Raw genomic sequence first — 24,812 nt, 5'->3', positions numbered from 1 at the left:
ATATATATGTGTAATTCTTAATTAATTTTAAAAATTGTGAATAAATGATACGGCAATAATAATATCGTAGTACTTAAAAGAAAATAGAAGTTGGTGTGGTTGACTTATTTGGCTAAATCCAGATGATTTCGCGCTATTTTAATATTTCTTTTACAGATGAAGGGTTGCGTGATACGATGAAGGTAATAATGTCTTTCATTTACATCAAATTAGGTAGATGTAATATTAAAAAGTTATAAATATACCAAAAATACAGCAAACGAAAATAAGCACAATTAATTGCGGTCTCGATTCGTCTATTTCAGTTCCGGTTCTAGTAGTTTAAGAACCGGAACCGCTAGACCGATAATGGCACCGGTCATGTGATACTATGATGGAGACTGTTTTCAAAATATTTCATGATAACTAACTTGAACATGGGATAAGGGCAAATTTGAGCTTCCAAGCGAAAACTCGAGAATCCCTAAAAATATCAAGAAAGAAAAATTAAAAAAAAAAATTGAAGGAACCTTATAAGAATATAACTTTTTATTTGACCACAAAATATAATTTTTGAATAGAAATTTGGAATTCGATACACTACATAATATTCATTTGATGATGTTAGAAGATTAGTCCAGGGTTCTTTACTCCTTATAATTAAGAAGTGAGTAACATGATAGAGCCTTGCCTATCAAAGAAAATGAATGTGTTTTATAACGTTGAATTTAATCCCTTTTATTCATGTAGTTGTTGTATTTGCTACACTCGCACTCCATTAAGTGTCAAATTATTTCTGAGGTGATATTGTCATTAGGAATCTAATTCCGTTTTAAATATTGTGTACAAGTTGGATGTTTTTTTAACAGTTGTTGTAACTCATTCTGTAAGCAGATTGGTCAAATTGCAAAATCTCTTGAATCCAGCCATTTAGTAACACTCATTAAATATATTTCAAAATACTATGCAGGTATAAAATTATATCATTTGGGAGAACATGAAAGTGAGATCATTCAAGGGGTCTAAGTTCGAAGCATACTCAGGAACTTTATTAAATTTAAGAATTAAAAAAATCGGAAAAATTTACGAAAGTTCACGAAAAGTTAATTTTTTTAGGAAAAAATTTCAAAAATCCATGACTATTCACAGAAAATTAATTTTTTGTAAAAAAATTCAAAATCAAATTAAAATTCGAACGTTAAATTTTGTCAATTTTTTTTTTTAGATATTAAATTTTCTTGTAAGAAAGCTTAAATTCCTTAATTGGGGGGGTACAGTCCTTCTAGCCCACCCCTAAAACGCTCCTCAATATTTACCCCAAGACTGAATATTTTTGTTATAAGTATGTGAATGTAATACACAAATTAGTAAATATTCAATTAATTATCATAATCAAGGGTCTCATTACGGTGAATCACAATAGTTTTAACTCCACGTATTTAGCTATTTTTAAATGATGCTCGGGTAATGGGCATATGTAAACTTATAACCTGTTATTTAAGACTCATATTAAATATGTAGCTATAACCTTTCCTTAAAAATGAAAAAAAAAAAAATGTCAGAATAAATAATTATTATTTATCTGTACATAATTTTTTGTAAAGTTCAACTCATGATAGATTAAAAGAGCATTATCACTATTTTGGGCTTCTTAAATAAAAAATAATTTTGGCAATTTGAAGAATGCCTTGGAGGAAAACAGTTTAACCCTTTAGACCTGTATCTGAATAATTCGTTATACTATAAAAAATATATATATCGAGAATAAATAAAGAAGTAGAGCTTAGAAACACAACGAGGCTGGTAGATAAAAGGTTCTGTTTACACTTTAAGTTTTGTAGTTTTATAAATGTGAATTTTTATAGACTGTCGAAAAAGAAAAAAAATACAGATATAATATAATATTCATGTTTAAATAATTTGGAAAACATATTTTCATTTAAAATTGAATTCATGGTCTAAAGGATTAACTGCAATGACGTTTCATTAGATCAGCTTCAATCAACTGTGACAAGTGAGGAGGAAGATAAAAAAATTAACTAGGATATGGGCAAGAATTACTCCGATGCCGATCTTCAATTCTAGTCCTAGTCCAACAAGGGCTTACACAAATAAGACTGCAAAAAATACTCTAGATTTACTCATCGTCTCTCAGCTCTAAAAAATCATTATTTTGGCAATGTTTAAGGCTTCTCAAGACATTTTTGCGTAGTAAAAGCAAATCTTTAAAAATGAAGGTTGAAAATTGTTCAAACTGTTAAGATGTGTAATTTTTAGGTTTATTGACACGTTTTACTCATGATGATGACATGAGTAAAAAATTGAATATATATTATAATTTTTAATATTTGATATCTCTTATCAAATGACACCATTATAAGGTTATTTGTAGAGTAATGTAGATTCTAGGGAATAATATTTATTTAATATCCTTATCTTATTAGACTATGGAGGATTTAAGGAATAATCTTTTAAATAGTTTGTATCGATTTAAAAAAAAAAAAGATGATTCTGAAAAAGAAGAAGGAATTTGATCTATTTTTCCTTGGAACTTTGGATTAATTTGGGGTATTTCTTCCCTTCCTCTCCCTGCCTTTTTATTGTTCTTTTTATATTTAAATATGTCATGAAGCCAGAAGGAGTTAGATCTTCAGAGTATCTTGCAAGCTTAGATTTTCAAATACAAAACAATAAAACAAGTCTAAAATGAGGTGGTAGTTGGCCAGTATCGTCAACTTTTTTATTTTATTTTAATATACAAATTACTTATTATTTTATAAATTATATTTCTCTGCATATATCAGAGAATAAGGGATTTTGTTATTTTGGGGCAATCAAATAAATTTGTAGGTATATGTAGATCTCTACAGGTCAATGGGTATGTTTAATGATGTAAATATTGCATATTTTTTAGCCCTCCTCTTTAATCTGAAAAATGAATTTTATTTTCCTTAGCTATTGTTGTTATTATTCAACTCCAGAGTAGTGAACTTCCTTTCCTTCTACATTCAACCATATTCAAAACCTGATATAAAATCGTGTGTGCTTATTAAAGACAGAGAGTAACCCTGATTATTTGTTGCAGAGTTATAATTAAGAGTCCTTGTTGGACTACGAGTAGAATTGAGGATCGACATTGTCTGAATTCTTGCTAATATCAATTGTTGCCGGACATGTTCTAGTTTTGCTTGATGGAGCTATTTTTTTAACATCTTAAAACGGAGGGACATCTTGATTAAAATTATTTTTTAAAGTGGGAATTTATATCGTCCCAGGTATGATCCAATATTGGATACTCTCCATTGTATGAAGTATTTGGAATAATGTATTCTCTGAAAATGGAAGAAGATGATTTATTTAATTATCTTTAAATTGTGTTGTCATCCAACTTGATCTTGATCCAGAAACGTACTCTGTATTTCTCTGTCAATGTTTCTGCTTATTTCCCACTAATTAGTGTCCAAAACGTTGTTGATTGGTTTAATTCAAATTAGTGTTGTGTCAGTCATTATTTATCCGGTCCAGTCCAGACTTAGGACCGGTCCTTGGAATTATTAAATATTTCAAATATTAAATTTAAAAAAAAAATCAAAATCTATAGCTATTCTCAAAAAACTAATTGTTTTGGAAAAAAAAAATCAAAAAACCATAGATGTTCACAAAAAATTTAATTTTTCAAAAAAAAAGATTAAAAAATTAAATTAAATAATAAATTTTTCAAAAAAAAAAATTAAAATATTAAACTTTATAGTAAAAAAACAAACAGAAATTCCTTAATTTGAGGGAGCCACAGACCTCCAACGCCCCCATGCAGACGCCCCTAATGTGTGCAGTAAGTGGAATACAACAGCTTCCAAAAATAATGCATAGTAATAGATGTTGTAATATTTAATGAGGATATCTGTCATTGTTGTGTGGGATGTTATCAATAGCCAATAAAAAAATCATGTATTCCTTTTCATAAATTTAGTAACTATTTTAGTTATATTTAAATATATAAAGTTCTAAACCTCAAACAGCATATTCTGAATGTTGTTTGTATTTCGAACACAACTCTATTTATGTGAACTAATGATATTCAAATCATATATTGTCTAATTTTGAATGTATGTACATACCTACAGTATGTAGCAATATTGCTTCCTTTTTATTAGTGATGGGAGGATTCTGATGATTCTATAATATTTTAAATAATAGTTTAAAAATACTATTTTGCTCTCAGGAGCTTTCACAGGATTATATATATTTATAGGGGGAGGGCTGCTTTGGTCTTGGGATTTTTTTGAATATTAAAATTGAAAAATTAAATCTCAAATATTAAATTTTTTCAAAAATCTACAACTATTCACAAAAAATTCAAAATCATCAGCTGTTCTCAAATACAATTTTTTTTTAAGAAAAAAAAACTCAAATGTTAAATGTTTTGGAAAAAATTAAAATATACATAGTTATTCAAAGAAAGTGAATTTTTTTGGGAAAATAACTTGAAAGTTTTAATTAATTTTCAAATATTAAATTTTCTTGTAACAGTAAAAGTTCCTTAATTTTAGAGGGACACTTTTTTTTTTTTTTTTTTTTTTTTCCATAACCTAGAGAAGTAATAAATAAGATTTTGACAAAACACACAACAATTGTCTATGACGTCACCATTGCTATAATTTTCAATTTAATGGATCGTACTGACTACTGGGCAAGAAAAACAAATTTTGACAAAACACGCAACCACTCATCTACCATGACGTCAATATTAAAAGCGTGGTGGTCGTCAAACATCAGTCGTACACGCGTTATAGTATAACCTTGTATTTCGATTAACCTTGCTATAAACTATGTCCACTTGGACAAATTGTGTCTAGGATAATTTTATTCGGTTATATCATACTTAACACAGGTTTGAGTTCTCATATTTCTACCTTCATCAACGAAGTTGACATAACAGAGGTTATGTTTTAATTTTTCTGTTTATTTGTTTGTTGGTCACCAGGACTACGGCAAAAGTTACAGATCAATTTTGAACTAACTTTGTTAAAAGATAATAAATATATGGTGACATTAAGAAGCTTTTAAATTTTGGAGGGTCAAGGTAACACAAAACATTAAAAGTATATAATCGCATATAAATTTGCAACATATTGATTATTGAGCAAATAAATCCAAGCTCAAGATTAAAGGTCAAGAACGTATAATCGACCATAACTTTTAAACAAATTGAGACACAAATAATCTCTTTGTGGCACACAATACATAAACATATATAACACATATTGATGTATAAATGCAATAGATATTAAATTTCATTAAATTCAACATGCTCAACTTTGCACATTTTTACTTTAATATAGAGAATAAATAATGCTGCATTCAGGAAAAATTATGTTGGGGGATGTTTTGTGTTCTACTGAGCACTCAATTTAGTTTTGGTTGATGTTTAATTTTTTTAAAAAAAAGAAGGATTTTCTCTGGTTAACACTTCTAATATTAAACTTGTAATTTCTGAAGAAAAAAAAAACCCTTGAATTTAACACTTTTTCCAAGGGACAATAAGTTTAAAACACTGGAAGGTAAAAAGTAAGAAATTCCTATTTTTTTTTTTTATATAAATGATATATTAGATCCATTTATTTTTTTGAGCCAAAAAATGGTAAAGCTTATAAAATAAAGGATTTCAAAACTCATATCCAAAATATGATGAGTACAAGTTCAGTCCCTGATGACGTTACTCAACTTCTTTGTTTTATTTTTAATCACTTTTAGTCACTGACAGTTTTGGGACAGATAGGACGAGTCCTAAGACTGTACTAAATAAATAAGACCTGACGCAACACTAAGAAAGGAGTATAAACTTTAGTCGTTTATGCTTTCAGCATGGCTTATCGTCATCATGAATGATGACGTCACGAGAATAGCCCCAAACATAATTTCTTTAGTTAGTTTACAAATGCTCTTTATGAAATGAAAGCAATTGTTCTTACATTGATGCTGTAACAACTTAAATCTGTTCCTCAATTTTGAAAAACCATGAATGTTGATAACAGGAACGTACGCAGGATCATATTTTGGGGATGGGCTAAATTTTCGTCCAAAAAAATTTCAAAAATCCATGGCATCTCACAAAAAATTAAATTTTTCGATAAAAATTCAAAAATTAATTTTTTTGGACGAAAATTTCAATCAAACAAAAACAATCAAAGAAAATTAATTTTTTTCCAAAAAAAATTAAGAAATGAAATATCAAATATTTATTTGTTTGAAAAAAATTTCAAAAATCCAGAGCTATTCACAAAAAAGTACATTATCGTTTCAAATATTTAATTTTTGGATTTTAAGTTTTAATCTATAACTATTCATAACAAATTAATTTTTTTGGAAAAACATTTTGAATATTCACTCCTTAAGAAAAAAATTGTAAAATTCAAAAACAATCAAAGAAAATTAAATTTTTTTCAAAAAATTTCAAATATTAATTTTTTTGAAAAATAATTCAAAAATCCACAGCTATTCACAAAAAATTTCGAAATTTCAAAAAAAAATTAATTAAAAATTGGGCCGAATAACAAAAAAAATTCTAATAAAAAGCAAAAAAAAATTGTTAGAAGAGGACTCAGCCCCAGGATAACGATAATAGTGATGTTTTCTTTGTTTATTTTTTTCAATTTAACCTCAAATCCCCAATAAACAACAAGATCCGTTTTAATCTTCATTTTGTTTTATCTCTCCCTACAAATTCTTCAATATCTGTTTATGTATTTACCATCTACATGACGTGTTGACATAGGTGTTTCAAGGTCAAATAACGATTAATATTATTTTCTGATATTTTTTTTTGTGTTGGATCTGAGTAATAACTATAAAGTTCGAGTTCAAGTATGAAGCAATCTAACATATTTTTTCATTGAATTGATAAAATTCAACAAATAAGTCGGTTTGATTTCTTCAACAAGGTAGTCAATTAATTCATTGTTAATCAAATACTGTAGGTCATTTTAAAGAATATTTATTTGCATAATAGGAAATTATTTCCAAAAATTGTGTTAGAGCCGGATCTCCCGGAAATGATTTCTTAATCACTAATTGTGGGCAGATTGGTTTTGTTAAGCCCTCAGATCCCCTTTCTTTTAAATTCCGTAACTTGATTTGTTACGTAAAAAAAATATTATTAATGATGAAGGTAATTTTGACAGAGCTAGAAGTTTTATACTTCTAAAATACATAACCATCCCCAATTAAATAAAGCTAACAGTGCGTGAGAGCATATATTTTCTGGTGTATTTAGTTATATCTATTGATTAAGATATTGTGTAATTTTTTGATTATGTGATTGTATCATAAATAAGCTGAATGGAATTCATTCAGTTTTTGTTTTAAATCGGGAACCAAATGAGTAAACTGGATGCTAAAAGGCATCGTGTATCCGACTTGCTTGACGCACATTAAGCCAAACAAGGCATAACTTTCACAATTTGGGTCAATATGAGGACTGTCTGCAATATCCAGCATGCCAAAAATATTGACGAGGGAAAGTTCAGAGCTCCAAGTGGTGGAGTTTTGCTCCCGAAACTTTGTTGATTTCTTGCCAAAGGACTTGACTTGACATCCCCCTACTTGAAATTTCGTAAATATATATTTTTTTTATATCAGTTGAAATTTTGAGTTTTTGAAACAAAAAGTTTTGTTTTTGCTGGGAAAAATTGATTCTGCACTCTGTATGTTATGACGTAATTAAATGGAGATTTATCATGCAAAGAAGTATTTACTGGGAATTTTCTGTTGGTGTATACCACCTAAAAATCCCGTGTAAATATCCCTGTCGATATATGTAAAATTATATTTTTCGATGAGATTCGTCAATACTCGACTTTTGATCATTCGTGCTTTTCAATTAATACTTCGGGGCAGTTCGAGTAATTTCCAGAAACTTGTCCAGTTATTTTTGAGTTTGAGTAATACTCGAATCCAACACTATTGTTTATAAATTTTTTTTTTTTTGTAAATATTTCTTGCTTGAAAAAGCACCTTATAAAACTTTCTTTCCTCCAATAAATACCTTCGTGGGACGTTAAACAAATACAGTCAAAATATGTTTTTAAAGTTATTTGTTTACAATTGTTACTGTATTTTTTTGCATACCTTGCAAAAGGAAATTAATTATGCTAATTTACCCTTTTGAGTTTAGTAGTAGTAGGGAAGGCCTGAAACAGTTGCAAAACTTTTTGATTGAGGCACTATTTACTCTCCTCAAATTTTAACACAACATCCTTATATACAGAGGTGTATAAAATTGTGAAATGTAATTTAGCCACAACTCTTTTTGCGACCGGTAATTTTGACACCTACATTTTCGGTTTGTTAATTTGGCAGCCTAGAGATTTTCCTGCATGTCTATTTGATGCCTTTTTATGTTTTATATTATCGGTTCGAACTTTACCTTGCGTCTTTACTGTTGTATCTGAGCTATATGAAAATATACTCAAGAATAATGATGTAAAACATTGAGGGAATAAAGAAGGAATACTGTAAGGTGTAAAAGATCATGATTCTATTCCCATAGGAATAATTGGCTGGTGATACCTTAGTTACAGTTATGATATTAGTTGCGTGTGCCGTTTATTCGCTATTGTTCATTATTTAATGGGTCGTCGTGGTGTTAACTACTCCTTCTAACGTAAGCATTCTCCCTTATCTTTGATGTAAATTGATTTAAAAATACATAATAAAATAAATATATATGAATTTAAATATAATTACAATGTTTTCTCTCCACTAATGCTATTTTAAATGTAGAAGACTCTCCTCTTTATAGCAGTAATTAATTTTCTCCCCAAATTCATACAACAGGCAGCTGATATTAATAAGGGTCTTACATCAGTAGTACCACATGTCTCATTCCTGCCTTCTTTTGTTTTCTTACACAAATCCTATCTCTAAATATCTTAACTTGTTTGGATTAAATAATTATAAGAGAAAAGAATAATTTAAGTTGAGTAGTTTGTAAAATACAACTATTTTTCCGAATTAAAAAAGGAAAAACGGTTGTTGCGTGTGCTCTTTCTTCTTTTTTGTTCATTATTTAATCAGTTGGGTTTGTGTTAACATCCCCCTCTAAAAGAAAAGTTCTTGTCTATCATTGGTGTAAACAGATTTAAAGATGTATTATGAAATAAATACATATGAATTTGAGTATAATTAAAGTATTTTCCCAGCACTAATACTATTTTAAATGTAGACGATTCTCATCTTTATAGAAGTAATTCATTTTCTCTTCCCCCACCCCAAAAAAAAAAAAATCATATAACATGGAGCTGATATTAATTCAGTTGTAGCATATGTCTCGCTCCTGCCTTCTCCTTGCGCTCTTTTTTCCCCACAAAAATGTGAAATCTGGTTATATTTTATCAAATTCCTTCTTACGGAGTAAGTATTGAATCTAAAGTAGATTATATCAAAATAATTCAAATGATATAATTTACAGCAAAAAAAATAAAAAACTTATTGCATTATTACGACGATAATGCTCCACAAATAAAAGTACCTTCAAGACTCAGAATAAGTTTGTATCCTATACCTTTAAGAAAAGTTTTAAAAAAATATTGATTTTTTCCGCAATAGTCCGCATTATACCATATATGTAATTATGATGTCAATTTTATGACTGTACCTTTTTGATGTTCGATAAAAAAAGGCCTTTTAAACTGAATTCAGCCTTCCCTATGAGTAGTACATATGAAATATAGCATACAAAATTATCTTTCTATGTAGAAATCTACTTAGGTGCATATGTAATGTAGAAATATATCATTGACTAAAGTAGTGCATAGTCCATGGTTACTAGTCCTGAATTCAAAGAAGTAATTGGTATAATGTACGGCCGACGGCAGGGGTTGTGCTAGATGAGCTGTTTTGACACTTTTGATCCCTCTACATCTCTGATGCCAACACCCCCGACTACACCTTTTGGGTGCATGACGAGGTGAAACCCTGTAGTTTCCGTCATCCAAACATAGATACCTTCAAAGCCACTGTCAGCGTGTACTGGGACTTCCATCTGGTACCTGGCCTTCAACCACCGCCTGGAAGCCAACATTGCCGCTAAGGGTGGATACATTAAGAGAGCTCAGACACACATCCATTTATTGTGGTAATGTTGTTGAAATTCTATAGTGAATTAATATATTATATCTTGTGGAAGTTTCATATCCAAATTGTTCCGATTTTAATGGGCCACTTGGTAATATTATAGTAGAACAAAACTAGGGATGTCCCATGATTACATAATTTAGCAAATATTGTTATATGGGGCATCCCTAGTTTTTTTTGGCATACAATTAGGTTGCTTATGCCTTTAAATATGCTTGAAATGATGACGTCAATTGAAAAAGGTACTGGATCTATATTATGACTATAGGTATTTTGAGTTTGTATGAAAATGGGTTGTTATTATTCTGCTACCAGTTATTTGAAATTTAAAAAAAAACAAAAACGGAGAGAGTGAACAAATATAGACGTGTTCTCTTGGTGAACGTTTCTTTTATGACTAATAATGTTTTTATTTGCTTGCATGCTGACTCATAAGCATACAAAAGAACGAAAATAAATTATTTGCTCCTAAAAATTGTTTGTCCTTATGTTAACAGTACATAAAAGAAGAGGGGAAAAAAACATTTCTTATCAAATTTAGAGTAAAGATTGTGTTTTTTTTTTTTTCCTATTACTTCTTTTTGCAATATTGTATACATTTTTTGACTCTTGCACACTTTTTTATCGACCTCTGTTCATTCTTTATGTTCCTCTGAACAGGGGCTCTCAACATTTCGCAACTGAAGGATGGGATACTCAAAACATTTTCGAGGCACACTACCCAAAATAAATGATTGAACCCCTAACATGCTTACACAACAAATAATATACTCTATATATTTGTTGTGCCACTGTCAACAGCTGTAATGACGAAAATAGATATTCTGTTTACTCTCAGTGAGACACTTGGGCTAGCCTCCGGCAAAAAACGTCATCAAATCGTGGTGGAATGAATGTGAGGATGAATCTCATTCAATGTAGATTTGATTTTGTGACAGTCACAAAGGAAACACTTTACCTACATAAATAGGGATGGGGTTTACATTAATTTTCGACCGTCCAGGACAAGAAAATTATTATTATGTCGGATAGTTTAATGCAGTGAATAAACAAACAGATAGTTGTTCCCAATTTATGTGACCTCTGTTCGTTTTGACATGTGACACAGTTGTACTATAGTGTAATAATTGGAGTCTGCTTTATTTTATCAAATTAACATCGAATGTCCTTATTTTCCGTTTACAGTTTAATTACAGTGTCTATTGTCTATGCAGAGTTTTAGGAATCCATGTATAAACATGCAGCCCAATATTTCATGAACATATTATTGTCAATTATATATTTTGTATTCAAATGTAAGTGATAAGTTGATATATTCAAAGGTTAATAGAAATACATGGTAATACCATAATGTGTGTACGACTGATTTTTGATTTCCACCACGCTTTTAATATTGACGTCATAGTAGATGATTGGTTGCGTGCTGTGTCAAAATCTGTTTCCTTGCCCAGCAGTCGGTGTTATACATTAAATTGAAAATACTAGCTATAGTGACGTCATAGACTATGAATGGTTATGTGTTATCTTAAAAATCCTTGTGTCTTGCCCAGCAGTCGGTACCATACATAAGATTTAAATTTCGAGCAAGACCGATTATATGATGGTCTAACCTTGTATTTCTATTAACCTTGATGTATCCATAATATTTAATAATACAGGGTGTTAATATCAAATCGGTGCATTAAAAAAAAAAAAAATTATCACTCAGACTGCATTTTTCTGCAGATTCCTTTGATAATTATCTTGAATTGTATATTTTCAATGTTTAAAAGAGCTTCAACATCAATTACGGCTTGGATCTGGGCCTGAAAGTAGGAGCAGTTGTTGGCAAGGTAATTCCTTGGCATGTTTGTCAGTATTTTCTTCATGGCATCATATGTTCTATTTCTTTTTTAGATTTAGCGTGGCTCCAGATTAAGATCTGGACTGCTAGGGGCATATTTCTCTCCTAATGAAGTCATAGCAGAGTTTACTCAACCACTTTAGCGACCTGTCTCAGACATAAGAAGGTACTTAGTTTTGTTCCATGTTCAGGACTGGTACACCAGTCACATTTGAGACCTCCCAATTTGAAATCTCCTTATTGTTGTTGACAAAAATCATTGTCACGGTGCAAGGATGTTCTTCCTCTCTAAATTCAATCTTCTTTATATCTGTAGCAACTGTCGTCATGATGCCTAAAACTTCACCAAAGTGTGTTGATACAACAATATGCAAGCAAAAATAGACTAATCTCCACGGATTAATTATAATAATTTATTGACAGAAGTTGATCGAAATATATAATCTAGACTCCATTTGGGGAAAAATCATTCTAGCTTGTTTTTATGTTCACGAGGGACCACCACATATGTATTTACAAGACGCAATGTTGAAGGTTTATAAGGTAATTAAATCCCATGCATACTAACGATTTACCTGGGGTGTAATCATCCATTTTATTTATATCTGATGGTAGCTGAGGCTTATTTGGGACTGTCATTATAGTAGTAATTACATATTATGGGATAGCATATCACTATGGTCCAAATGACCTTAAGAAATCATCATGCAGGAGACTTGGAGGTAATTCCGATTGATAACGTCTTCTCCAGGAGGTCACGGACTTAAAGGGAAGAGGAGACCCCCTTTGATTTGTATTTGTTGAATGGTTCTCCTTATTTTTCAAGGTTGACAACTATATATTTATACAATTATAATTCTTGCAAGGTTATGCACAGAAATAAATGCTAAAAGACCCATTCATTTTTTCCCCCTCTGTTATAAATATGAACTCTAAGTTATCTATTAGACTGCTTTTTGTTCGCGTGAATACGTATTTTTAATTTTTGCTGGTAACAAGAGAAAAACGCATTTTGACAAAGTCTGAAGCCTCTAAGGATTGGTACATAGTATACCAAAATGTAAATATAGTTGAATTGATATTATTGCATAAAAAGGAGGAACGTGAGTGGTATGTCGGTCCTTATTTAGGACTGAACACTAGTGATGGGACGATTATAAAAAATATCCCTGATGCTGATACGATTCTATGTATTAAGAATTCCCAATTCCGATTCTTTAATATTTTAAGTAATATTTAAAAACGCCATTTTGCTATCAGAAAAGTACACAGGATTATATTTAGGAGGGGGTGGGGCTTGGCTTGAAAAAAAATCGAAATTTTTTAATTTTTCGATTGGTAAAAATTTTAAATATTAAATTTAAAAAGAAAAAAGTTCAAATATACAATTAGATATTCCAAAAATCCATGGCTGTTCATAAAATATATTAATTTTTAGGAAAAAAATTTCAAATATTAAGATTTTTGAAAAAAAAAAATTCAAAAGTCCCCAGCTGTTCTCAAAATAAATAATTTTTTTGGAGAAAAATTTCAAAAATACAAAGTTATTGAAAGAAAATTAATTTTTTTGGAGAAAAAATTTTAAAATTTAATTAACTTCAAACATTAAATGTAAAAAAAAAAATATATAATATTAAACTTTCTAGTAAAAAGCAAAATTGCTGTATTTTTTTTCGGGCGGGGGGGGGTATTTTTTCATAACTTAGAAAAGTAATAAATAGTTAAATACCAGTAATTAATAATATGAAATAAGAATCCGAATCGCAAATTAAACATTATTTTTCCGATTCCAGAAAAAACACTCGATTTTCCGATCCCATTAATCGTCCCATCACTACTGAAAACTATAGTCCAGTTCAGTCCTTATTACTTATAAAGTTCGGGCCAATGTTTTTTTTTAATCAGTTATATTACTGAGACTGATAGGATTGACCCTAAGACCGGACTGGACCGAATAATTAAGGTTCAACCCAACACCAAGGAACATTATGTAAGGTGTAGTAGAAATAAATCAATTATTTTTTTATAGTTATTTTCCCACTACTTTATCAACATTTCGATAATTGGCCTTCCAACACGTGGTTCCCTTAGAACTGAATCGACGAAGCCAAAATACCGCGTGATTAGATGTCACAGTATAAGGACCATAAACGTTATACACATTTTCAGCCGCCTAGCTTACATTTTAGCCTTGTTTGAAGAAAATCTGTAAAATATGGCGTATTTTCTCTTTGCTGGTGTCCATTGTTGACGTGACGTCCCCTCAAACGAACATGAGTTAAACAATTACAAAATTGTCTTTATAGGATTTTTTAGATCTGGCCATCTGGCGCAAAATCATCACACTTATATATCATTATTAAAACCATCTAATAATTGGTTTCTTTTTCGTAAACAAATTATTTGATAAATAGGGATGTGCTCAAATCAATTATCCCATCTTAGTTAGAACCCTTAATTGAGTAAGAAATAGGGGATCAATATTTTGTATGGATAAAGAAAATACAAATACACATCAAAAGTACAATTTTTACTCATAACATTATATTTAGGACGATACAAAATAGTGTTGTCTCTGTCCTAATTTCGAACCGCTGTCCAATCAAGTTTTGTCCTTAAAAATGTTCGTATTATAATGAAAATAGGAATAATTTTTGCTAGATAGATGCAATGAATGATACATATCTCATACAATTTATGTTCAAAAATAAGATGAATTATCAAATTTCATGTGCACGGTACATATGGTATGCTTCCTTTTTTTTTAATGTTTTGAACACTCGCCAGACCCTATATTTTGGGTCTTTGTCGATTTTTTGTTATTCAAAAACATATCAAAGAATATGCATCAAATTTTGTGTAAAAAACGAAATTAAGTATTCCAAAAGACTTGAAATATTGACAGTGACATAGGGTGAAACTGTTCTGAGTAATAAAAAAAATATGTTTACAAGTGGTACAAACTCTTCCAAGATGGCCGGGACAATGCCAATGACGAGCTTAGTTCTCGACGCCTATGCACGTCAACAACAGGTGAAAACGCTGAAGTAGTGAAGAAAATTGTTATTGAAAACCGTCGAATCACTATCAGGGAAGTTGTTGAGGATATTGACAAATCGGTTAGATCGTGCCATAATTTTTTTTAGAACGTTCTGCGCATGAGAAAAGTGTCAGGGAAGTTTGTTCCGAAAATACTTCATTTTGACCAAAAAAATTGTAGAATTTTTTTGCCCAATAACAACACTACAATCATGCATCAGGCACCATATCCAACGGATTTGGTCCCATGTTACTTCTTCTTGTTCCCAAGAATGAAGAAGCCTATGAAAGGACTGAGATTTGCAACGATTGAGGAGATAAATACTGCATCGCTGGAAGAGCTCAAGGTTATACCGGAAAAGTGCTTATGAGGAGTGCGTCAAGGATTAGAAAAAGCGTTGACACAAGTTTATTGTATCTGAGGGGGATTACTTTGAAGGAGACAACATAAATATGTATTGATTAATCAATTAGTATTTTGTCCTATTAAAAATATAAAGTCCCCTTACTTTTTGAACACACCTGATATATCGTATGCGGCTTAATAAACCATCGGCATTTTAAAGAAAACTTCGAAGGACTGACAGTCCTAAAGATCGATAGGACCGGTCTTAATACTGTACTCGACTGAATAAATAAGGACTGACAAAACACAAATACAAAGGGCCCAATCGATCCAACAATCGTGGTACTATGGTAGGCGGATGGATTTTCTTCCAATTAAAATGGCTTGTACCATGCCAAAAGTTGCCGGAGAAGCCTATAAATTTAACAAAGTCAGTTTTTTATTCTTCCCAGGAGAAAAAGTCTGCGTGCAGATCAAAAAAATAAATACCCGAAAACGGGAACAGTCTACTACTATCTGTCTTTGCAAATCCTTAATAAATGTACTTTTTTTTATAAACGTATGTGGTAGGAATCTGTAAATATTTCTACCTTTATGGCAACACACCTACAATAATAATTACACATATGTACCTATGTTTAAATGTACACCAACCCATAATTTGCCATGTCTAATCCTTGATATTTAATAGCGTAACTACATGGTATAATTCAATGTCTATGTGAATTAAATTAATTGATAATAATTTTGTGTCTTTTATTTATTTAAGGATATTTTAATTGGCCGGGTGTGGGATTCGACTTGTTGAACATACGTTATCATCCCTCATGTCGCATCACAGTGATGAAGCGATGCTAATCGCCGGATCAGAGTCTTTTTGGGAGCCCAGCAATTATAAAACAACCACAAAAAGAATTGAGGATGGTAATAAACTCTGTGATGAGCTCGTGACTCTAGTTCGAGAGCGTTCAGAGATTGAAAAGACTTATGCTAAAAGTTTGAAGGCATGGGCCAACAAATGGAGCACTATCATTGAAAAAGGTATGTTTGTAATATTTAGTATTAAGGAAAGGGCGTCTGCAGTATTATATTTTGGGGGTGGCTTGGTTTTTGAAATTTAAAAAAAAACATATCTATTCACAAAATAATATCAAATTTTTTGCAAAAATTTTCAAAAACCCATTCCTATTCTCAAAAAAATTTGATTTTTTTTGCAAACTAATTAAAAATCCACAGGTATTCACAAAAAATTTCAAATATTAAATTATTACAGCTGCTCACAAAAAAAATAATTTCTAAAAAAATTCAAATATTAAACTTTTTTTTTTAACATTTCAAAAATCTACAGATATTAACAGAAAATTACATTTTATGAAAAAAAAAAAAGATGAAGCATTATTTTTTGGGGGGAATGTGAATATTTTGAGGGAGCTACTCCCCTTCCAGTCCACACCCTGTCGACGCCCATGTAAAGAAACAAAGTTTATCTGAATGAATGTATGAAAAACAGTCAGAGGGTCCATTGTATATACTGCCCCCTGATGTTTAAAGATGGGAAAATTATAACAATAGTACTCCCTGAAAGCGTAGATGAGAAACTTATTTTCTTCGCTTATAATTTATGTTTTTGATTTTTTGTCTGTTCGCTCTTGCCCTTGAGTAATTTATTCTAACCCAAGGATGTCCAACCTTTTAATATAATGGGCCTCATTGACACTTGAAATATTTCTAATGGATCCCAAAACTTATTAAATTAAATATATTGAAAAAGGCTTCATAATATAAAACAATACATATTTATTTCAAATTTAGGCCAAATATTAAAAAAAGGACAAATTAAATTTTTCATGGCCAAAATCCTTTAAAAAAGGCCAATCTGTCAACCCTATTCAGGGGCATCTGTAAGATTATATATATATTTTTTGGAGGAATTAACATTTTTGCTTCCCTGGATAAGTTGATCGAATGACCTTTTTTTCTGGTTTCTCATTATGATTACTTGTTTTTCGCAGATCGATAATTTTTCAAAATAATTATTTTATTTTGGAAGGCTATTATGGAACAAAAAGATAGAATAAATAATAAAAGTTATCTTTCCTTTCTGAAAATGTAAAAAAAAGGATGCATGCGATATGCGGATCATCAGATTTTCTTTACTTTTTATTATTTTTTTTTTTTGTTCCTTGCAACAATTTTAGAAATAAACTTTATTAACACTTTTTATGGAAAAAAAAATAATTATTTATCAAAATTATTCAAGTTATAGTATCTATATTCACTAAGTAAATATATTATATAATTTGATCGAAATGTACGACCTAAAGACGAGCACTGAGGACAATCCAATTTTCCATATGGAATTTTTGTACCATTTGACAGCCTTTATGCACTAGCCGTAATCGAAATTCGAAAATAAGGGGAAAACCAAACTTTTGCCCGCTCACAATAACACCGACCCTGATCGATACTGATATGGGGATTAGCATTCTTTAATTTGAAAATAAGGACCAAATTAAAAGGATATATATATTATTCATATAATGTTGGATACATAACCATTGATATATGTTTCTATGTGTATGGATTTTGATTATTTTTTTAATTAAATATCTGCAACAAGTCCATAATGACGGGGGAAAAAGTTTTTCAAAAGTTAAACGTACATTTCAAACCTCAAAATGATTCATTTTATCAGTATATCATTGTTTTTTTAAGCAAGTTGTAATTCACACCCTTTGTTAAAACTTTATTAAAACTAAAAATTGATGTATTATGGGACTGCGTATTTGAAAACTAGACATTTTGAATATGGAAATTTAACATGTTTAATTTCGGGAAGTGGGGATCTGCATTAACTAATCTTTGTGCAGACGTTGACACATGTGTTTCCATTTATAATCTCTAACTCTATCGATTCTGAAATTTGGTAATTATGTAATTCATAAACAAGGGAGGTGTGTAAAGAAAAAACTAAGTATACCAATTAGAAAATGAAAAATGTTTGATGTATGTGTCCTTTTTTATTTATTGTTCAATATCTAATCATTCATGGTTGTAATCTCTTACCCTATAAAAGAAGAATTCGCGCCCATCTTTGCTGTATATTGATTTGAAAATGTATAATACAATTAATATTTATGAATTACAATATAAGTATAAAATATTTTTTCCCTGCACACTAATGATATTTTAATTGGAGAAGGTTCTCCTCTGTATAGCAGTAATTCATTTTCTCCCCCCCAATTAATGTAACAGGGAGTTGATATTAACAATGGTCTTACCATGTGTCTTGCTCCTGCCTTCTCTTCGCGCACTTACAAAAACACATAGCTTGTAATTGGGGCTCATGGATGACCAAGAATCATCAACAGAAGCTTTGAGAGCTTCTGGATTTGGTGCATTTATCCGGTAGCCTCTTGTCTCTACATATGGCCAGATTGAATGTTGGTCTCCAAAAAGGACTGTGTAACCTTTGATGGTGCTACGCCTTATTGGAGCTCGTCTTCATGATAATACCAGCCTTAATAGCTTTCATGACGTTGTAAATAATCTGCATGTGTTAGAGGCGAGTAATCTTGATTATTCGGTCTTTATGTGCGTTTGACTGCGTTAATTTTTTTTGGGAGGGGTTTCGATAGACATAGTTTGTCAATTCCTCTTATGTGTTTTTTAAGAGGCCAGACGTCAAAATTTTGACATATATATCCCTATAAATCAGTGATTAAACTCGTTTCATATCATGAAATTTTAGTATATACTTAATTTATTAAAAATTAATGGTTTTTTTGTGTTTTTTTTTTATGAAAGCAAATAAATAATGTGATTTTTTTTTTTTTTTGCTTGTTGGAATATTGGCTTGAGGAAAAACCCTATTAGACTAAATATTTTTGGTCTTAATCGTAAAAACATGTCAAGGTTTTCTGTTCTTAAAAACGTGACTTAAATGTTTAATTCTGAAATTACTGAAGAGGAACTTATATATAACAAATTATTATAAAAAAAATACATAGCAAAAATGCTTTGAATTTAAAACTCTAATTATTATATCCTTTCATCCAACAACAGGTCCAGAGTATGGTACGACAGAAGCTGGGTGGAAGGGTGTTCTCGTTGAAGCAGATAGACGCTGTGAGCTTCATTTACGAGTTAAGGAAGCTCTTTTATCAGATGTGAATAACCAACTTAAGATATGGCAAAAGGAAAATTATCATAAAGTAAGTATTAAATGACTTGAATAATTATTTTTAGGGATGCACTGATTAGGAATATACATAGATGATTGTCCCGATATATCGACCGATTATTGATTCATTTTCTAGTACAGTTTCAGCAAGCCCTGTAAATATCAGTAATATATTTTATAACATCACTGGTAGCACTGACCTAGCCTTGCACAGTCTCTCGCTTAGTTATTCTCTAAGCTTTCAGAAAAGGAGGATACATGCAAGGCCCGAGCCGTGTGACATCCCCCATGGAGTATCAGAGTAACTAAAATAAATTTACCATTTTTATTAACAGCTTAGGAAAAGGCCCCCAAAAAGGCTTGACCTTATTCGAAATACGTCATTAAAAACCTCCATTTCTAAAAAAAAAAAAAAATACTGGATTTGATTAAGAATGAACAATTTTTTTTTTTTTTACATATTCCTTCAATGTGTTCGATGGAGTTCCACTGATTAAGTATAAGTAAACATTATAGTTCTACAATTACTAAATCTGACATAGGAATCATCTTTGAAGTCCATATACATCATGTATATTTCCTTCACTAGGAACAACTGGGACTCGAACCTATGCACATTGAGTTCAAGAGAATAATTTCTTCCGAGCACGTTGTCTCCATTGAGCTACGTCGTTCCTTTCATTATGATTTGGTGAAAAATGATAAGGCACATATTTAGTTTCCCAAAAAAGTACCCTCATATTACAGTCAAAAAAGATGAAATGTCAGTCGGGAAATGAGACGGGAAAATACCCCTCCAAAAAATAGCTTTAAGGAATGTTATATAACAAGAAAGGTATCATCTGGAGTCATTTTAGTTTTTCGACAGAAAAACTTGACATCCTCTTAGTGTTAAATTTTTTGATATCATCACAGTTTTTGACTGCATAGAGTCTGCCCTAGTAGCTATTCTTGTACATCAAACAGCCCCTATTCTCTAAAAGATTATCTTTCTACATGTGTTACCGCTCCCAACGAAGTTGAACAAAGGTAATATTTTTGCCTATGTTTTTAACAAAACGTTAAAAATACATAATCGACCATAACTTTGGAACATATTAAGGTACAGAGCTCATCAAATTGGTATCCTTATGTTGGTTTAATAAAGATGTTTCATATAGTAAAAAATCTTTTTTAAGGATCAATGACTCTATGCAGAGGATTGCAATTTACCGGATGTCCATTCTAGTTATGAATGGTCTCCTCCATTTTGTTATAATTTAAATTAATGTTTATATAATGTATTTGTTCATTTAGCTACTTGAATCTTTATCAGTAATGACACGTTTATGGTACCAGTAGTAGCTAATCCACCAAATAACTTAATTAACAGCATGCACCGATTGTCGATTCATCGATGCATCCCTAACTTATTTTAATTAGATTTGTGTTAGTCCTTATTTAGGACTGAAGTCCCATCCAGTTATGTTTCGCTCCATTTAAGTACTGCATATCAGTCTTAAAACTTATAAAGTTCGTTCCTTGATTATGTCACTCAACTTGATTTCTTCTCTTTTTAATCAGTTCTAGTACTGACGGTCGGAAGGACCGATCCTTAGACTGGACTGGGCCAAATAAATAAGGAGTGGCACAAGAGTCTTAATTGAAATGTATTCTCTTTATATATTTTTTTTTAAATTTCAGACCCTGATGCATATTCGAGAAAAAAAGGACATGGATGAACAGTTTAAGAAAGCACAGAAACCATGGCTCAAATTGTTCACAAAAGTTAATAAAGCCAAGGCAGACTATCACTATGCCTGCAAAACAGAAAAAAGTGCCATCATTAATGAGAGAAATGCGTCGGGTAATACATCAATGTCTCAAGATAACGTAAGTTCTTACTCCGAATCATGATCCTATCCATAATTATTAGTGTTGGGTTTTCGTCTGACAACCCTAGACTAGTCTGAGACCGCTATGATTTTTAGGGTACCCAAATAATTTTCACCTCTTAAAGAACATAGATTGGTCTCGTATAAAATTCGGTATAAATCAATTCTATAGATGTATAAATTAATTGTTGATGACATCATGTGTGTTTTCAAATTGTGAACATCGGTATTATATCGTAATATGAAGCTTGGTATGAGCAGAAAATTGGTCCATAGGGTAGACTCAAATATCGGACCAAATCAGAACAGAAAAAAGCATTTAAGGTCGAGCCGGTAAAAAAACAGTCTTGGACCTAGTTTTCTGCTTCGACGGTATCTTTTTAGTGCTAGGTTTTGGTTTGACATGTCTAGACCGGTCTATTTTTAGTGAACCGCATGAATTTGGTCCTTTAATCAATCTCAATCAAAACTCAGTACAAATCGATTCTATAGATGCCTTATTTGATGACGTCTGTTGAGTTTCAAAATGGTGAACATTGGCCAACAATGGCGTCATAGGAAGATAAATGTGTTGCATAAGTCATATTTGTACAACTCATAAGTTACGAGTGGAGAGAAAATCGGTCCCAAAAAATTGTGTTGGGTTTCGGTTACTAAATTCTAGACTGGTCTGATCTCCTTATGTTTTTTAGGTAACTGAACTAACTGTGTCTTTTTAAGATCTTTTGTCTGAACTGGTCTCAATAAAAAATTCGCTCTTGATAGGTCTTAAAGAAAAAATCAGTCTATATATTTAGAGCGAAAAAGTTGTACACGATTTAAAAAACTATGAAATTTGGATCTACGGTCTGAGATAATGATCTAAATCGAAGTATCGGTCCAAATCAGTCTAGAAAAAATCACTGAAGACCAAACCGAAAAAATAATTATACCTTGGATAGAGTCTCTAACGTCATGACAGCTAAGCTGCTCTCCTTATAACATTCTTCAAATTGTTAAGGTTATAATGTTGATTTTAGGTTTCATTTACTCTTTCAAAATACTAATTAGGACTAATACTAATTAAGAACAATTAGGACATAGGAGGATCATATTATGAAAGTAGATGGAAGGTTGGTTTTGAGTTAGTCTCTTATGAGTATGTCAGAGGGGGGCTTGGAGTCGATCCGTCGACTGAGGGATGAGCTCAGAGGAGATTGCTATGTAAAGCAATATGATTTTTTCTTGTAAGGACCATGGCAAAGTCAAACTCAAAACTTTCTCTACATAATGAAACCTTCCATCTACTTTCCATGATCCTCCGTAGTGTTAATTGTCCTAATATCTTGAAAAATTCCAAATCAATCTCGTCTTAATCTAAAAATATATTCTTTATAATATTCTAGAATATAAAGTTTGAAAACGTACAAAAAAAAAATATGTTTAATGATTTCCTATGTATATTGCCAATATGTGCAAGGCATATTTGAATACCATAAGTTTACTAAGTATTTAGGGGAAATATAATATGTCTTATTTGTTGCTTAGATATGTGATGAGTAAACACAAAAACAATCATGAACAGAGATTAAATATAGGAGAAATGTCCCATTTTTTTACTTCAAATAAACATACTGGCCAATATTTTAAAGACGTATTTCGGTCAGTTGACATACCCACAATTGTTAATTATAATTTAAAACCTTCATTTGATTCATATTACTTAATTTGTGCCCCACCCTTTAAATTATAACCAATTTCTGATTCTCACATTGTACACGCCCTTAGCTTTATTGTATCACGCAACCTTTTCTCTAAAAAGAGAGAGAGAGAAAAAAAAAAGCTGGTTAGCCAAATTAGTCAATCATACCAACAGCTATTTACCTCTTAAGTACTCCCTGACTATTATCGTCATATTATTTCTCTACAGTTTTTAGTAAGAATTTCAGGATATTATAATCCTACATAGTATTTTATTTGATACTTTATTATAATATTACTTAGTAAATATTTATTAAAAGCGTAGCTGTACATTTTTATTTCAATATGATAGCCAAAATGTATTTATAGACATATTGAGAGGACTCAACAAAAAATTGTATTCCTGCCCTTTTGAAAACGGAGTATAATTATTATACATATATTTTTATAAATTTATGATGTATCAAGACAAACAAACAACAAAATTGAATTGTTGCTACTTTTAATACAATTTGAAGCACTACCAAAGGGTTAAGAATTATAATCTGTTTATAGAATTTGACGACAATTATTAGTCCAAGAGTATTAAAATATGCAATCCAGGCTCTCTTTTGTGTTGAGGGGCCACATATGTATGTAAAAACTGCTCTAATGATCTACCAATAAGGTTGATTTAATTGAATGAATGATATATAACAAACTGTCACTTTATATAAAGAATATCTTACCCTATAATTGTTACTGTTTGTGCCTTGATATTAAAATGTCCGAAAATGTATCCAAATTTTAATTATGAGATCTGTGCAAAGTTATATTCATTTTTTTCTTAGGTTTAACACTTTCATGAGGTCAGAAATTTCGGATTTTTTAAAACTAGAATCCTCGTTCATTTCTAAAAACAAAAATGTATTTTTAAATGGATATTCTTTAATGATCCATTAATTATAATATATTTGCAATTACATCCATAAAGTTTTTAAGCCAAAATATTGTCAAAATGTTTTCAAAATGAGAATGCTTCAAAAATGCATAGAGTGTTTTTACTCACGTCAGAAATTGAATCATAATTATTGGAGACGTCATTTTGGGGCTCAAAGTTGATATTTTTACTACATAAAAAAAGACAAATTGCCAATAAATCTTGATTAAGCTTCATCAAATGGCTCTATGAATAAAAAAAAGGTTTCATACTTGTATTGAATACTACTTGATGCCAAAGGTAAATACTGATATTTGAATATAATCAAAGTAATATGTGCTGAAAATCCCTAAAAATAAGAAAAGTAGGATAATTAGAGAAAAATATTTTATTCTTTCCATTGTAATTTTTATATAAGATATGGAAATAAGATTTTATAACATGTTATAAACTGTTGGTCCTTGTTTGACTAACAGTAGAATTGAGAATAAAAAACAGAGTGACTCCTTCATATATTCTTATTTAATACGGTGGAACTTTTGTTAATGTCTTTCTTCTTACCTGCAGCTAATTTAATAAATTATTGCAGAAACTTAAAAATTTGGCCTCTTTATCACTTGGCTTCTAAAAGTAGCTTATTTGAAAATTGTCAATTTTTGTTTAGAAAAAGTAGAACAAACTTTTCAACAACTGTCATCCAACTTTATCTTAACAAATTAATTAGATAGAATTAATTTAACTGAACTTTTCACAGATCCTCTACAAAACTATGCTAGTAACTCAGCAATAGATAAATATTTATCTATATATAGCCA

The 24,812-nt window shown here is 30.6% G+C and overlaps 1 protein-coding gene across 4 annotated transcripts in view; it reads left to right on the top strand.

The window, feature by feature from the left end:
* Nucleotides 1-24,812, top strand: part of Synd (protein kinase C and casein kinase substrate in neurons protein Synd) — a 102,023-nt gene that overhangs the window by 55,596 nt on the left and 21,615 nt on the right. For all 4 annotated transcript variants that reach the window (XM_040708048.2, XM_071887020.1, XM_071887021.1 and 1 more), the window contains exons 2-4: nt 16,111-16,382; nt 19,407-19,555; nt 21,208-21,396. In XM_040708048.2, the coding sequence (XP_040563982.1) occupies nt 16,169-16,382; nt 19,407-19,555; nt 21,208-21,396 (552 nt within the window). In that variant the 5' untranslated portion in view covers nt 16,111-16,168. The remainder of the gene's footprint in view (nt 1-16,110; nt 16,383-19,406; nt 19,556-21,207; nt 21,397-24,812) is intronic.

Source organism: Lepeophtheirus salmonis, chromosome 3 (genome assembly GCF_016086655.4).
Source record: "Lepeophtheirus salmonis chromosome 3, UVic_Lsal_1.4, whole genome shotgun sequence".
NCBI classification, from domain to species: Eukaryota; Metazoa; Arthropoda; class Copepoda; order Siphonostomatoida; family Caligidae; genus Lepeophtheirus; species Lepeophtheirus salmonis.
Note: the sequence above shows the minus strand (reverse complement) of the source record. Positions and strands in the feature narration are given on the sequence as shown.